Source organism: Onychomys torridus, chromosome 12 (genome assembly GCF_903995425.1).
Source record: "Onychomys torridus chromosome 12, mOncTor1.1, whole genome shotgun sequence".
In the NCBI taxonomy this organism is placed as follows: domain Eukaryota; kingdom Metazoa; phylum Chordata; class Mammalia; order Rodentia; family Cricetidae; genus Onychomys; species Onychomys torridus.
The window spans coordinates 16,483,352-16,498,901 of record NC_050454.1 but is presented as its reverse complement, the minus strand read 5'-3'; the positions used below and the strand labels follow the sequence as shown (position 1 = coordinate 16,498,901).

General features: G+C 39.2%; 1 protein-coding gene across 1 annotated transcript in view; it reads right to left on the bottom strand.

Moving 5' to 3' along the window:
* Positions 1–6,270: 6,270 nt before the first annotated feature.
* Positions 6,271–15,550, bottom strand: part of Kpna1 (karyopherin subunit alpha 1) — a 65,677-nt gene continuing 56,397 nt past the window's right edge. Inside the window, exons 12-14 of the mRNA XM_036203553.1 lie at positions 13,678–13,805; positions 9,981–10,159; positions 6,271–9,703 (exon numbers count right to left, since the gene is read on the bottom strand). Coding sequence (XP_036059446.1) covers positions 9,516–9,703; positions 9,981–10,159; positions 13,678–13,805 — 495 coding nt within the window. The 3' untranslated portion in view covers positions 6,271–9,515. The remainder of the gene's footprint in view (positions 9,704–9,980; positions 10,160–13,677; positions 13,806–15,550) is intronic.

The window sequence follows — 15,550 nt, the reverse complement described above, 5'->3', positions numbered from 1 at the left end:
GTAGACCAGGACAGCCTTGAACTCAGGAATCCACCTGCCTCTGTCTCTCAAGTGCTGGGATTAAAAGGCTTGCACCTCCACTAGTAGGCAGTGCTGGGAAACTTCAGTCCTCTGGAATAGCAACAAATGTTCTTACCCGCTGAACTCCCTCTATATTGTGTATATTGTGCATGGGATAGGGGTGGTGCAGAAGCCACCTTGTGAGTTGTCCTCATCACTGCTAGGCATGGTGAAAGGCCTTTCACCATTCTCCTTCTGCAGCCCAGACTTGAACTCCTGTCAATTTCAACCCAGCATTGTCATCGCTAGGATGAACAGGGATGAGCCACCAAACCTAACAAAAGTACTTCCTTTCTCCAGTTAGCATGGGTTACAGTGACTCATTTTTTTAGGTGTAAGGTTTTGTCTGCATGTATGTCTGCACTGTCAGAAGAGAGCATCCAATTATCTTGAAACTGGAGTCAGATGGTTGTGAGCTGCATGTGGGTGCTGGGAATCCAATCCAGGTCCTCTGAAGAATGGCCAGTGCAGTGGTTCTCAACTCCTTAACATACTTCATGTTGTGGTGACCCCCCCCCCCAACCAATTATTTCATTGCCACTTCATAACTGTAAATTTGCTGTTACGAATCAATGTAAGTATCTGATGTGCAGCCTACAGAATGGGAAAAGATCTTCAACAGCCCTACATCTGACGGAGGACTGATCTCCACAATATACAAAAAACTCAAGGAACTAGACATCAAAATACTCAACAATACAATTTAAAAATGGGCTAAAGAGCTAAACAGAGAATTCACAAAACAAGAATCACAAATGGCTGAAAGACATTTAAAGAAATGCTCAACATCCTTAATCATCAGAGAAATGCAAATCAAGACGACTCCGGGATACCACCTTACACCTATCAGAATGGCTATGATCAAAAACACTGAAGATAGTCAATGTTGGAGAGGATGCGGAGCAAAGGGAACACTCCTCCACTGTTGGTGGGAATGCAAACTTGTACAACCACTGTGTAAATCAGTATGGTGGTTTCTCAGAAAATTGGGAATCGAACTACCTCAAGACCCAGCCATACCACTCTTGGGCATATACCCAAGGAATGCTCAATCATACCACAAAGATACATGCTAAACTATGTATGTTCATAGCAGCACTATTTGTAATAGCCAGAACCTGGAAACAACCTAGATGCCCGTCAACTGAAGAATGGATGAAGAAAATGTGGTACATCTACACAATGGAGTACTACTCAGCGGAGAAAAACAATGACAGCATGAAATTTGCAGGCAAATGGATGGAACTAGAAAAAATCCTGAGGTAACCCAAACCCAGAAGGACAAACATGGTATGTACTCACTCATAAGTGGATTCTAGATAGAAAGCAAAGAACAATCAGACTGCAACCTACAGAACCATAGAGGATATATATATATATATATATATATATATATATATATATATATATATATATATATATATATATATAGCAAGGGGGACCCTAGGATGATTGTGGCTTATAATAACTTTTAGTTTTACTCAATTACTGAGCAAGCCTCAATGAAACATTTCACTATTAAGATAAGAATTTACGCTGTATCAAGCTGATAATAGAAAAATAAATTTAAAAAATATCTGGCTGGGTGCTGGTGGTGCACACCTGTAATCCCAGCACTCAGGAGGCAGAGGCAGGTGGATCTCTATGAGTTCGAGACCAGCCTGGTCTACAGATCTAGTCCAGGACAGGCTCCAAAAGCTACAGAGAAACCCTGTCTCGAAAAAACATATATATATATATATATATGATGTGCAACACCTGTTAAAGAGTCGTTTGACCCCCATAGGGGTCATGATCCACAGAAAACCGCTTAGCCATCTGAAGCCTGAACTACTGCGATTTCTGATACAGGGTGGTGGTCAGAAACTTTATTATCAAAACTTACCATTTTTATTAACTCATTAAAAAGGACACTGCATAACAAATTTAGGCTTTATTTCAAGTAAATATGTGTTCTTCTAGTAACTAGGAAGCCAAAAAGAAAAGAAAGGTATAACCTAAGAGCTAAGAGAGGATGGTGGTGCTGGATGTTTAGCCCTCTACACTCGTCACGAGCAATAGGGATAAAAGGTGCACAGATTTGATTAAGACACGGCTTTTACTTTGAAGAGTAAAACACTTCTTGATGTGTAGGACACCTTGTTTATAAATAGCATCAAGGACTTATGGAAAGAAAAGGCTCGGAATAGACTACTAATCATTATTCATGTTCAAATATTAACAGGCTGTCCTAACAAATAACTAGGGTTTGCTTAGCTCTTTGAGAGGAGTGGGCTCTGGGGAGTGTTCACCAACAGGGAATAGTAAACCGAAGGTAGGAGCAATCAGAGTGGGACCTGATTCCTAGGAAGGGTCATTCTTATCCTTTTATAGCAAACTACCCATCTCAAATGACAGGTGATCTCTACATTTTAAGTTTTGTTCACTGCAGAAATCAAACAGTTCCTCTAAATTGCCCCCAAGTCTCCAATTTATAGCACAAAGGCTGATGTCTGTGCTCTTCAGTACTTTCCAAATAGAAAATGTGCCAGACTTAACCATGGCCTTGGGAAGATTCCTCCATTCTGTGTGAACTGTTTAAACCGGCCTCTTTAAAGCAGCTCTTCAGACTACAAACCCAATTCCTATACCTCTACCAAATCAGGAAAACTTATTCATACTAAAGAGGACATTTGCCATCAACACTAGCTAAAACCAGACATTTTCTAAAGGTGAAGATGGCACAATTAGGGTGTCGACTGACCCATGAATTTAAAAGCATCATCTTCAACTCAGTAGTCATTGGTGACCTCTTTCCATGATACATCATAATCACAGGACCCTCGTAAAATCCATGCGGTCCAAGCCACTCCCAATTGCTGCACTATTTTGTACACCACTGGTCTGGGTCTTCATTTTCTCCTTACCTCTAGCTTGGATGATGGTTCATAAGGCAGTGACCATTACACTCCTCTTCTGCATTCCACTTGCTTCCTTGGACTAAGGGCACGTGGATAAAATATGTAAAGCACAACTTTATTTTCTGCAAAAACACTGCAACCACACAGGAGCCTGTAGAGTTTGTAATTTTTCCAATGTGGGGGAGCTGGTGCCTGCCCATAATTCCAGCAGGAAGGCCAGTTCAAGGTTATCCTCAGCTATAAAGCAGTTTAAAGGCAGCCTGGGCTTCAGGAGACCCTATCTAAAAAGTACTGCCCCACATATACCCCCAAATGTGGGTTAGGTATGGGCAAAAATCAATATTCTAGTAAATCTGTACACTCAGAAATTGTGTACTGTAGATAAACAACAGCTAGCATGAACTGAAGCTATTTTGATTAAATATTCACAAAAATGCCTGACCAGCAAATCTCAAAAGGAAAGTGCAAACAAACTAAAGAAATATACTTCTTGTTCATTTGTCACATAAGAGTGGAGGAATAAAGAAAACATTCTCCTGCAATACACACAGTATATGAAAATGGGAAATCTCAGCTCTCCACCTACTCACATATCAGTTGGATACATTAACAAAACTTTAAAAAATTATTTAACTTCATTTTATGTACACTGGTAGGAAGGTATCAGGCCCCCTAGAATTGGAGTTAAAGAATTGTGAGCTGCCATGTGGGTGCTGGGAATTGAATGCAGGTCCTCTGGAAGAGCAGCTAGTACTGTTAACCACTGAGCCATCTCTTCAGCCCAACAAAACTTTTAAAACTTTAAAATATGCCAGAATAGACTGATAATATGTTATCTGCTATATCAAACACACTAGGGTGTGTATTAGCCTACAAAATAAGCCCCACAGCTTTTCTTTCTCTTTTTTGATGTCACAGACTTCTGCTTTGGCAATGTTTCTTTTTATAAACTTCAGAGCCTCTTATGTAACCTCAAAGAAGACAGTATACATTGAAACAATTGTTTTAAGTTAGCAGTTCTGATTTCAGCCGCCTGCGTAAAAGAATTCCTCTGAATTTTCTTTTGTAATCAAGCACCCAGTACTATCACAGATGTATATTCCTCATTCATTGTTTATTGAAAATTTACTATGTGCAAAGTATTCATCCATGGCCTGGCAGAGTGCATTTAAATACAAAGAATCAATAGCCATTCCAAATCAAGTGTAGAACACTTTTGAGAAAGGGCACATGATGGCCAAAACATCTTGAGGTAGGAAATGTCCAACAAGTGAAATAAAGGGAGATGTCTACAGGAAAATATACTTTTAACTTTACAACCCATGGTGCTGACTATAAGAGTAATTATTCTGCAACCCCCAACTTTTCCCTGTCAGGACCTTCTATATTTTCACTTGAACAAAAGATGTTCTACGAGTTTAGCCATTATGTTACTAAATTGACAAACAACCATTTGAATTTCTTTTAAACCTATTAGACTTGTCTGGTTATATATAATTTTAGTACTACAGAAGGTGAAAGATGCTTGGTTTGAAAGGGGAGTTAATTCATCTATCTGAATATGCAAATTAACAGCAATAATGAATTATGAGACAGAGCCATTTAAAAGTATTGCCGATGAAGAACAGTTGGGAAGAATGGTCCAATACAGAAGGATTGCCCACCAATGACTATTAAAATCTAGCACAGGACTTCCTTCTTGAGCACAGAAATGTTGCATGACCACGAAGAACAGAACTCGCAAAGTTCTCCTTTGGACAGTCACTATCTAAGAATTATGACAATGGAGCAAAGTAATGCATTAAGTCTTGATCTTGCCATATACATTGACAAGTCTTGATCTTGCCACACATTGATAACTATACATCTTTTTTTTTTTTTTTTTAGCTGAGGATTGAACCCAGGGCCTTTGCGCTCTACCACTGAGCTAAATCCCCAACCTGATAATTATCCATCTTAAATAGCAACTAGAGGACTAATAAAGGGAAAGCCCTTAGCCAATTACCTGGCAGACAATAGACACTAAATAACATGACTTGCTTTTATTTGACCCAAAGGAAAACAGACATTTCTGACTACTCTTAGCTGAAAATAGAATTTTTACACCACTAATATTCCTTAATTCTTTCTTACTTCAAGCATCCAGGTGATCTTATGTCTAACAGTAATTTGACACTCTGAAAATTTTTAAAGGTTTTTTGTTTGTTTGTTTTTCAAGACAGGGTTTCTCTTTGTAGCCTTGGCTGTCCTGGAACTTGCTCTGTAGATCACGCTACCCTCAAACTCAAGAGATCCATCTGCTTCTGCCACCCAAGTGATGGGATTAAAGGTGTGCAACGCCGCCACCCAGCCAAGATTGGTTTTTAACTGTGTTGAGTGTTTGCTCACAGGTATGCATGTACATCACATGTGGACCAGAAGACGGCTCCGGATTCAAACTACTGTCCTTTTTAAGAGAAGTACCTCTCGTACAGAAGATTTAACAAAAGAGCCATTTCTCCAGCTCTAGCAATTTATTATTTTAAAAATGTTAAATATCAGCCAGGTAGAGACACAGGCCTTTAATCCCAGCACTTGGGAGGCAGAGGCAGGTGGATCTCTGAGTGCAAGGCCAGCCAGGTCTACAAAGTGAATTCTAGGACTGTTGCACAAAGAAACCCTGTCTCGAAAAAAACAAAAACAAAACCAAAAAAGTTAAATATCTACTTTATTAAACATTATCCTAATGTCTTAGTACTCATTCTTATAACCTGTCATTTCCTAACAATAAAGAATATTATAGAGCATCCTATTATAAATATTATAGTCAACATATTACACTTAGTCACATCTCATCTCCAATTACTTTTAACTAATTTTGGATGATGGGAAAAGGTAACCCAAAATATTTCCCAACCATGCAGATAGACAATCTGTTTACTTCAAACAGAAGGAAATGGTCCTACTAATTTGAGATGTCAAAATGAAACTGCACATGAGCACATTTTCAAATGTAGGAGGTAGCACACAGTTATGTCCATGTATCCTGAAAAGAGGCAATACCCTTTCTCAGAAAGCAACTCCTTTTTCTTTCTTCCTTTTCTTTTTTTCAGAGCTGAGGACCAAACCCAGGGCCTTGCACTTGCTAGTCAAGCACTCTACCACTGAGCTAAATCCCCAAGCCCCCTTTTTCTTATTGTACATTACTAAAAGGAATTGACAACTTAAGTAAAAAGCTTTCTTTAGCCTCTACATACAGCTAAGATAGCTTGCTTGTTGGTGTGACAATTTTCACAAAATTAATCAGAGATAAAATAAATCCCAAAGAACCTGTTTTACAATGCAGCCCCACATCTGGGGGTCAGACAGCTGAAATGTTTATTTAGCACTACAGAAATCAAAGTTGCCGGTAGGTAGTCATGTACAACAGAGTTTGGTTGACAAATGATACTTACATATGTTTTCTTAGGCATAATCAGCAGCAACTGGAATAATTCGTATTTATTATGGACAGTAAGGCTGAAACCACCCGAGTCCATAGCTTTGTCTGGTACTGAGAAACAACCCTCGGGCCAGTGCCCAGCAGGGGACTGCGGAGGAGGAGGGCAGCAAGGAAATGGCCGACTGGTGACAAGAACCAAGTGTGCCACAGAGAACCATGTCTCCTAGTCTTTCTCTTTCTAGCCAGTGTCTGTACTTTCTGGGTTATTTCTCCATTCGATCATATCTACCTGTTGGTCCTTCAGGTTCCAAATACCTACATCTCAAATTCTCAGAATGCATCGTTTTTAAACCAAAGTTCTCAGTATAAAATACATACTTGAAAAGTCTGAAGGAAGACAGGGAAAGGTAAAGAAAACAAAGCCACTTTGCCCTGATCACTATCTAAAAACCATAAGAGTTTTCTTGTGTTATAAATACTAACATGCTTTTGTAGTAAGTAACACCTTTCTGATAAAAATATTCAAAAGATTAAACTAAATCAATAGATTTTGCCAGGTGAAGGACTAAAAATAGGACTTACAAGTACCCTAAAGTTCCACTTATATTAAAAAACAAAAAAGTACTCAGTTCCAGAACATCTGAATTTGCTGGGGTTTAACTTTAGCCAACTCCTCTTTACATTTAATCATTTTACTATAAAAAACAAAGTTCAGAATATTTAAGGTTCATGAACTTCTAGGGTCAAGCTTAAGATAAAGTTTCTGTTTTAGATAAAACAGATTGCACTAGTTAATGGATCTGACGTCACTGGGTAACCCGAAAATTGCTACAAAAGTTCCAGCTGTATATTCTTGGTAAGGTGGGGTGACAACTCTGTGTGCTTTGTATTTCTTTTCATTCAAACTCGTTCATAAGATGCAAAGGTTTTAACTATCCAATAGAAGGTACATAATTTAAAACATTCTACAGAAATAACGTTACCAGTAATGTACAATTAAAAAAAAAAAAAGCCACAAAAAAGTCAAAGCTAAAAACAAGATTTTTTACTATGAATCAGTGCTTCTATTACCCTTCTGAAAGAAGTGATATTTTAATGTGATATAAAGGCAACATTGAAAGTTCATCTTTAAATTAACCACCTAATTTATCCCTAAAATTACAAAGAAATCAGTCTTGTACAGGTCAAGTTCAGTAAACTAACATGTTCTCTCAGCACAAAGCAGCACTAGAAAACAACAGGACAGATGGGAGTTGACTAGTTTTGTAGTGCCTGCTTCATCAATACAAGACATCAGACGGTATCCATCCCAGAGCACAGACACAATTAAAGACTAGGGCAAGAATGCATCGTACTCTTAGCTGATAAATGTCCTTTGTCTCTGCAACTTCCTAGTTTGAATGAAATTAATTTTTCAAAGTAAATTGGGTCATGTAAGTTGGCTGTTTAAATAACATCATGATGAGGTATGAAAGTTCTGAATATCCCTTACATTCAGCAGGATTCACCAGAGATGTGCAATAGCTTGTCAGGACAACTCCCAGATAGTTTTTATACTTTGGGGTTACAATGAATTCTAGAAGAGTAGCCTAAAGAGATTTAAAAGGTATGCTCTGAAACAGACGTGAGCAACTTTTCCTTCAGAATTCATTTTCAACAGAAAATTATCAAGAAAAGCTCTTCTCTGATAGTGTGTCCCAACATTGAGCCAAGACGGCCAACTAGCACCGAGAAGTCACATTGAACTCATTTGCAGTTCTCTTGGCAATTAAACTTTTTTGTTGTTTTTCCCCCTTCTAGTCCAAGTATAAATGTGGATCAGTGAACACAGTACTGGAAGCGCCATTTGCAAGTACATTACAGTCATCATTAAATAAGCAGGAGGTGGGCACTGTTTTTACTTGGGGAGGTAGGGTATTAGTAGGAGATGAAATAAAACCAGGGAACACACTGAGGTTATTAGAAAAAGATCACTGCCCTTTTAGTCTGGAGGTCATATTGAAGAGACTGTTATGCTTTTAAAGATAAGGATGCTGCACTGCAGGATCATGTATGCAGCATGAATACATTAGAATCGAGCTGCACTTGACTAAGGAAAAAAATCCCTAAGTAACATTTAAATACGTGTTATCTGCCAGTCACAAAGAGGAAAAGCACCTAGGGTGAACTCCAATCTACCAGGACCTTGATCAGGACCACAAAGCCTGAGTATCTTTTGTATGCAGAAACACAGCCTCTAGTCACACTGGTTTAGAAAAAGTGATGGGTTCTGTGTTCTTCTGACTCTTTAACTGAATTTTAGAACATGATTTTACTAAGGACTCTTATCTTCATACCAGTGTTAAAACTCAACTACTTCCAAATCCTAGGACATAAACTGAAGAGAAGCCGAAGCCATACACATGAATCTGTGCTCCTCTTTCTACTTTAAGGGAATCTGCCAAGCCAGTATCACATTTCAAAGTCAAAGTGTTAATTCTTCAGCATTCCTGACAACTAGAAGCACATTCACTGAAGGCTGAAGGTGAGGGAGTGGATGGTTTAACTTTAATATCTGAAGAATGACTCCATTAGAGGAAAGAAAACCATCCCATTTCAATAAGGATTAATGCAAATTTGGCTAAAAAAAGCCACCCGGTACTCCAAGGGTTGGTTCACTGTGGAAGAACTCGAGAAGAGTACTCTGATGTACACACAAGTCTAAGTGTCTCCCTTGTCCAAGCAGTTGTGTAAAATTCAAGATAAAGGTTTTAGTTTTATCTTTTAATGTCATTTTCCCCACTATACGGAATGAGGAAGAGTCCTCTTATTTCCCCCACAAAAAAGGGAGCCACATTAATATGTGTATATATTCCCATGACTCTAATATAAGTGCGGATCTCCAAAGCTTAGGGATTTTTCCATAAGAGAGTGGGCCGTTCTGGTTACCCCTGTAATAAAAGGGTATTCCACCACAGAGAGCCAGAGGTTTTCCAGATGTGTGTAAGAGAGCAGGTGCGCAAGGCAAGCAAATGAGCGCAAACAGTATTATGGAAAACATTTGAGAAATTAGCTCCATGAGGACTGTGGGCTCCACAAGAGGACTTGACTGGGTAGCCTGGTCTGACACAGGAACAAGAAAGCAGAGGATTGCTTCAAAGCTGGAACCCTTCCATAGGAGCCTCACACTGCTGGAAGATGTACTGCTGCTGGCTAAGGTCAACCTGGGGTGTAATGCTGCTGTCCTCATCTTCGGTCCCAAAGTAATGCTCAATAAGATCAAAAGCCTTTTGATAGATCTCCTGGTTTTCATGACTCTGCAAGAACTCTATTTTATCCAGACCTAAAATGAAGAATAAAGAATCATTCTTGTAAATTCAGGTAACTACATTTTCAAGTTGACTTTTTTGATGTAAACATTCTCACTTAATATCCTGTACGGCACAGACGCACAGAAATAACTACTATTACACCTGAACGCTAATATTATGAAGTAATGTCTTAGCAAAAATTCCTCTAACTGTCCCTTTATCACCAGTGCCGACTATATTCATGTCTTTAGATGACTATGTCTACTTCCTAACTCTACGCCAGAAGCTGCTCCAATCAAAGCATCTCACCATATGCTTCTTCAATCAAAGCACAGTAAGGGTTAATGCCTGAGCCATTCCTTTTGGCTTCTTGTTCTCCAAGCCTCAGGATGTTCTCCAAACCATTGAGGGCGACCTGTACAATCTTTGAGTCCATGACAGTGAGGAGATCACAGAGTGGCTTGATACAACCCAGTTCTACTAGGTACCTGAATCAACAAAAAAGCACAGTTTAGTCATACAAAACATTTAACTGTTAACATTTCTATCAAGCTGTGAGGTATCTTCAAGCTTGTAGAAATAAAAATAAGAAACTGTCAACTATGACACTTTAGGGAGGAAAGAGTTTATTTGGCTTACACATCCCAATTACAGTCCATTACTGAAGGAAACCAAGGCAGGAACTCAAGAAGGGCAACTGGTCTGTTGTTTAGCTACCTTTCTTTTTTCCGTTTTTTAGAGTGGGATTTTTATATATATATAATTTTTTTTTCTTTTTACATACCAACCCCAGTTCCCCCTCCCTCCCTTTCTCCCACCTCCTCACCTCCCTCCCACTCTACCCCCATCCACTCCTCAGAGTGGGTAAGGCCTCCCATGGTAGTCAACAAAGTCTAGCATACCAAGCTGAAGGAGAGCCTAGCCCCTCAGAGTGGGATTTTTTTAAAGCAGCTACTTTTCTTATACTACCTCCCAGGACCCCAGGAGGCCAGACCCTCCCTCACCAATCATTCATCAAGAAAATGCTACACAGGCTTCCCTACAGACCAACACAATGGAAGCATTTTCTCACCCAGCTTATGTCAAGCTGACAGAGAAACTAACTAGCACAATACGAGTGGTGACACGTCTTTAATCTCAGAATTTAGGAGGCTGAGGCAGGTCAATCTGTGAGCTGGAGGCCACACTGGTCTACATATGGAGTTCTAAGCCAGCCAAGGCTACACAGCGCCTAAAAATAGTAACCATTTTATTTCCTTGACTGATTGATTGGAGGTATGTGTGCCATGTTCTGAAAGTTGAACACAAAGTCTGTGAGAGCTGGCTCTCTATTGCACAAAGTTAAGTGCCGAGAACTCAGTCATCAGTCATGGCAGCAAATGCCTTTACCTGTTCAGCCATTTTGCCAGCTCCAACTAAAGAATACCAAGTAAAGTACAAAACAAACAACAACAACAACAAAAAAAAAAACCAAACCATCACAACAACAAAAACACAACAAATTGCGTTATCTAGTAACATCCTCCTATCCATCTTCGTAATTTTTGTACTGGAAAAGAAACAAGAATTCTTCCCACTTGTATGAGTGACTCATCAAAATAGTAATGTTTTGTTTTTCCTTTTTTCTTTTGGCTTTTTTGAGGCAGGATTTCTCTGGGTAGTCTTAGCTGTCCTTGAACCCTCCAACCAGGTGGCCTCAAAACTCAGAGATCTGTAAAGGCATGCACCACCACTGCCCAGCTTTTTTTTCCCTCCATTTTTCACATGAGAGGTATTCCAAGATGCATGTTTTACATGTATATGGGTACACAGATGGGATGGGGACATACATGTGTCCAGTGAAGGTGGAGGCACAAAGCTGATGTTAGGAATATGCTTGATGATTCTTCCACATTATTCATCAAAGCAGGTGCCTCAACTCAACACACAAGAGCTTACTGATGTGGCAAGTCTCACTAGCAAGCACGCCCAGGGGATGATCTCTACCTTCTAAGGCTGAAACCGCAGCTGGACCACCAGACTTATGTAGCACTTACTTGGTGCAGAACAAGGGCTTTAACCACTAAGCCATCTTCCTCACCCCAAATAGGACTTACAGTTTTGATGAGATGATGTCATCATTATTTCTATATGTCACACTTCTCAAATACAAATTGTGTGAACTAAGAATGCAACACATGGAAGGATTCTACAGCTGCTATTTTCTTTTTATTACAGCAGATGAAGTGTAATGGATGAGATAGACTACTGTGTCCTAATCATACCAGTTATTCATGCACTCCCTGTCATTTGATTCTCTCAAGTGGTATATTATATGGAAAAGACATAACTGATGCAGCTGAAACTTGTGTTCGTGGAACTGGGTACTAGCCATTATCTTCTATCTACACTACTTTAAACTTAAAACACATAGAAAAATCTCTAGAAGTGACAGAGAACACTTAAAATTACTAACATCAAGCAGTAAAGTGAGAAATCACTGCTGATGACATGAAGATTAAGAAAATCATAACCACTGGTGGTGGTGGCACACGCCTTTAATCTCAGCACTCAGGAGGCAGAGCCAGGTGGATCTCTGTGAGTTCAAGTCCAGCCTGGGCTACAGAGCGAGATCCAGTACAGGGACCAAAACTACACAAAGAAACCCTGTCTCGAAAAACCAAAAAGAAAATCAAAATCCATTTTTCTTTTTTTTCAAAATCCATTCTTGATTATTAATTAAAAACAAAAACAAAAACAAAAAAACACTTCACAGCAAACCAAGGATAGAGGTAATTCAATAAAGAGCCTTAATAAGAACTATTCAGCTAACATCACACTTAAGAAGAAAGATAAAGATTAAGGAAGGGGTATTTCTAACTACTACTATTGCACATTACAAGTAATCCCAAACAATATTTTTTAAAAGAAATTAAAACATAGACAGGTATGGAAGCAAACTCTATTTCATTGTTTTGTGTGTGTGTGTGTGTGTGTGTGTGTGTGTGTGTGTGTGTGTATGTCCATGACAAAAAACAAAAGCTGGCCCAAACCAGCCTGGATAGTAAAGAGAGTCTATAATAAAAGGCATAATAGAAAGCTAATACACAAATTTAATCTTTATATTCCAGTAATAAACATAGTATCACTATGGTAGCATTAGAAAGCAGTATAAATCTGTTGGGGTATACATTGAATCCCAATACTTTAGAGGCAAAGAAAGGCAGATCCTTGAGTTCTAGACCACCTTGATCTACAGAGCTATTCCAGAACAGCCAGGGTTAGAGAGAAAAACTCTGTCTTAAAAAAGGAAAGAAACAAAACAAGACAAAAAACTGAACATGAGAGGCTACAGAGATGGCTCAGCAGTTAAGAATGATGCTGCTCTTACAGAGGGTCCCAGTTCTCTATTCCAACACCCACATCAGGCAGTTCGTAACGGCCTGTAACCCCAGCTCTTGGGAATACGAAGGCTTCTTTTGGCCTCCATGAACACCTATAAACATGAGGCAGAGGCGGAGAGAGACAGACAGACAGACACACACACACACACACACACACAAAACTTTTTTAAAAACTGAAAGGGAGAGAGGAAGACAAGTTGTAAAAATTCAATGTAGCCACTGCAGAAATGGCTCTGAAGTTAAGAGCACCTGCTACTCTTACAGAAGACCTGAGTTTATCCCCATCACCCATGTCAGGCAGGTCACAACTACCTCTAACTCCACTTCTCGGATCTCATTTGTCTAGCCTTCCAGGCACTTGCATTAACACACATAGCCACACTCTTACATAGATGAATTAGAATATTTTTTAAAATAAAACTTAAAAAGAATAAATGTACTTTTGAGTCTAATTAGAACACTGAAAACACTTTCCCAAAGGGAGACTTAATTGTTCATAGTCAAGAAGTTCAATTCTTAGTGATCAAGATTATCAATCTATTTTTTTAGGTTATATATTGGGGAGGGGGTGCTGGGGGGAGGAGGTTAAACAATTTGCAAGACACTACCTAGATAGCACTTACTTGATCTGCTCAGCTGATCCTCCAGAAGTTGCATTTGTGATGGCCCAAGCAGCTTCTTTCCTTGTCCGGAACTCAGCAGTTTGCAATATACTAATGAGAGCTGGGAACATGTTAGCATCTATCACAGTCTGAAATTGAAGAAGTTAAAAGGACAAGGAAGTTACACTACTTTAGAAACATTACTAACGGTCATTGTAACTTCCTTTGTTTCAGTTGGTTTTTGAGACCAGGTCTCCCTAATTAGCTCTGATTAGCCTGGAACTTGCTATGTAGACCAGGCTGGCCCTCAGCGTTCCATCTGCCTGTCTCCCAAATGCTGGGATTAAAAACATAACTTTTGTACTTGACAAATGATGTTTGTTTTTCCTATTTCCATTTTTAAATTTTTATTCATTATTATTGTGTATGTGTGAATGCATAGACACAGCATTGGTTTTCTCTTTCTACCATGGGTTCTGAGGATCAAATCCAGGTCTTTTGGTTCACACAGCAAATGTTCTCACCTGATAAGCCATCCCACAAACCCTGTTATTTCATCTAGAGGCTTATACTTAGTACCATGGATAGTACTCTTATGGTGTCTGTGGTCTTAAGTGGAAAAAACTTTTGCCACACAAGATAGGCAAAGAGTTATGATTCCTAGAAGCCACTGGAAATGTCAGATGTGGTGGCAAGCTCAAAATCAAAGTCACAGCATGTGCCTACTTGAATATGACACACACAGACATACAATAAATAAATAAAGGTGAAATATATTTGATAGCCTGGGCCAGGAAATGATGCATGCCTTTAATCACAATACTTGAGAGGGAGAGGCAGACAGAGCTCTGTGAATCTGATGCTAACCTAATCTACATAGTGAGCTTCAGGCCAGCCAGGCTACACACTAAGACCCTGTCTCAAAAAACCCAGTGTTTCTTATTAATGGCATATTTTTACATTCCATTTACATATTATCACTAGCTTTCCTTAGATACTTTTATGCTTAATTAAAACTGGCCCAGAAACTTAACATAGGTTAGTATAATTTCCACTATAAAAAAAAAAAATTTAAAAAAAAGAGTAATTCTGCAAAAGGGTATTTTAAAAAAAAATAGACCCTCCCTGGTGGAATACATATTTAATCCTGGCACTCGGGAAGTAAAAAAGGACAGATCTCTGTCAGTTCTAAGGACAGCCTGGTTGGTCTAAACAGTAAGTTCCAGTCCAGCTGGGGTTACAAAATAAGACCCTATCTCAAGCAACAACAAAAGGCCTTCAATAGTCCATGAAAAACTTACACAATCTAACACATGACGTCACTGGAAAATATAGAAGTAAAGCCAACCTATTTAGCATACAGTCCATCAAAACATTTTGAAAACCCAAAGACTTTTTTTTGATCTCTGATAAAATCATCAAACTTTAAAGGTAAAGAGAAAAATGCATGGTCTAAGCATCAAAAAACTAACATTACGGGGCTGGAGAGATGGCTTAGTGGTTAAGAGCACTGACTGCTCTTCCAGAGGTCCTGAGTTCAATTCCCAGCAACCACATGATGGCTCACAACCATCTGTAATGAGATCTGGCGCCCTCTTCTGGCCTACAGGCAGACATGCAGGCAGAACATCTATACATAATGAATAAATAAATCTTTAAAAAAACAAAAAAAACCAAAAACCTAACATTACAAGAAAGAAAATTGGGGTTGGGGACTTAGCTCAGTGGTAGAGCGCTTGCCTAGCAAGCGCAAGGCCCTGGGTTCGGTCCTCAGCTCGGAAGAACAAAGACAATTGCGACTGAAACAGTGACAGTGGAAGCTGGTGGTTTAGAGAATGAGGAGGACTGTATTTTAAAGTCTTAAACTGAAACAACTTCACCCATCAGGAAAAGG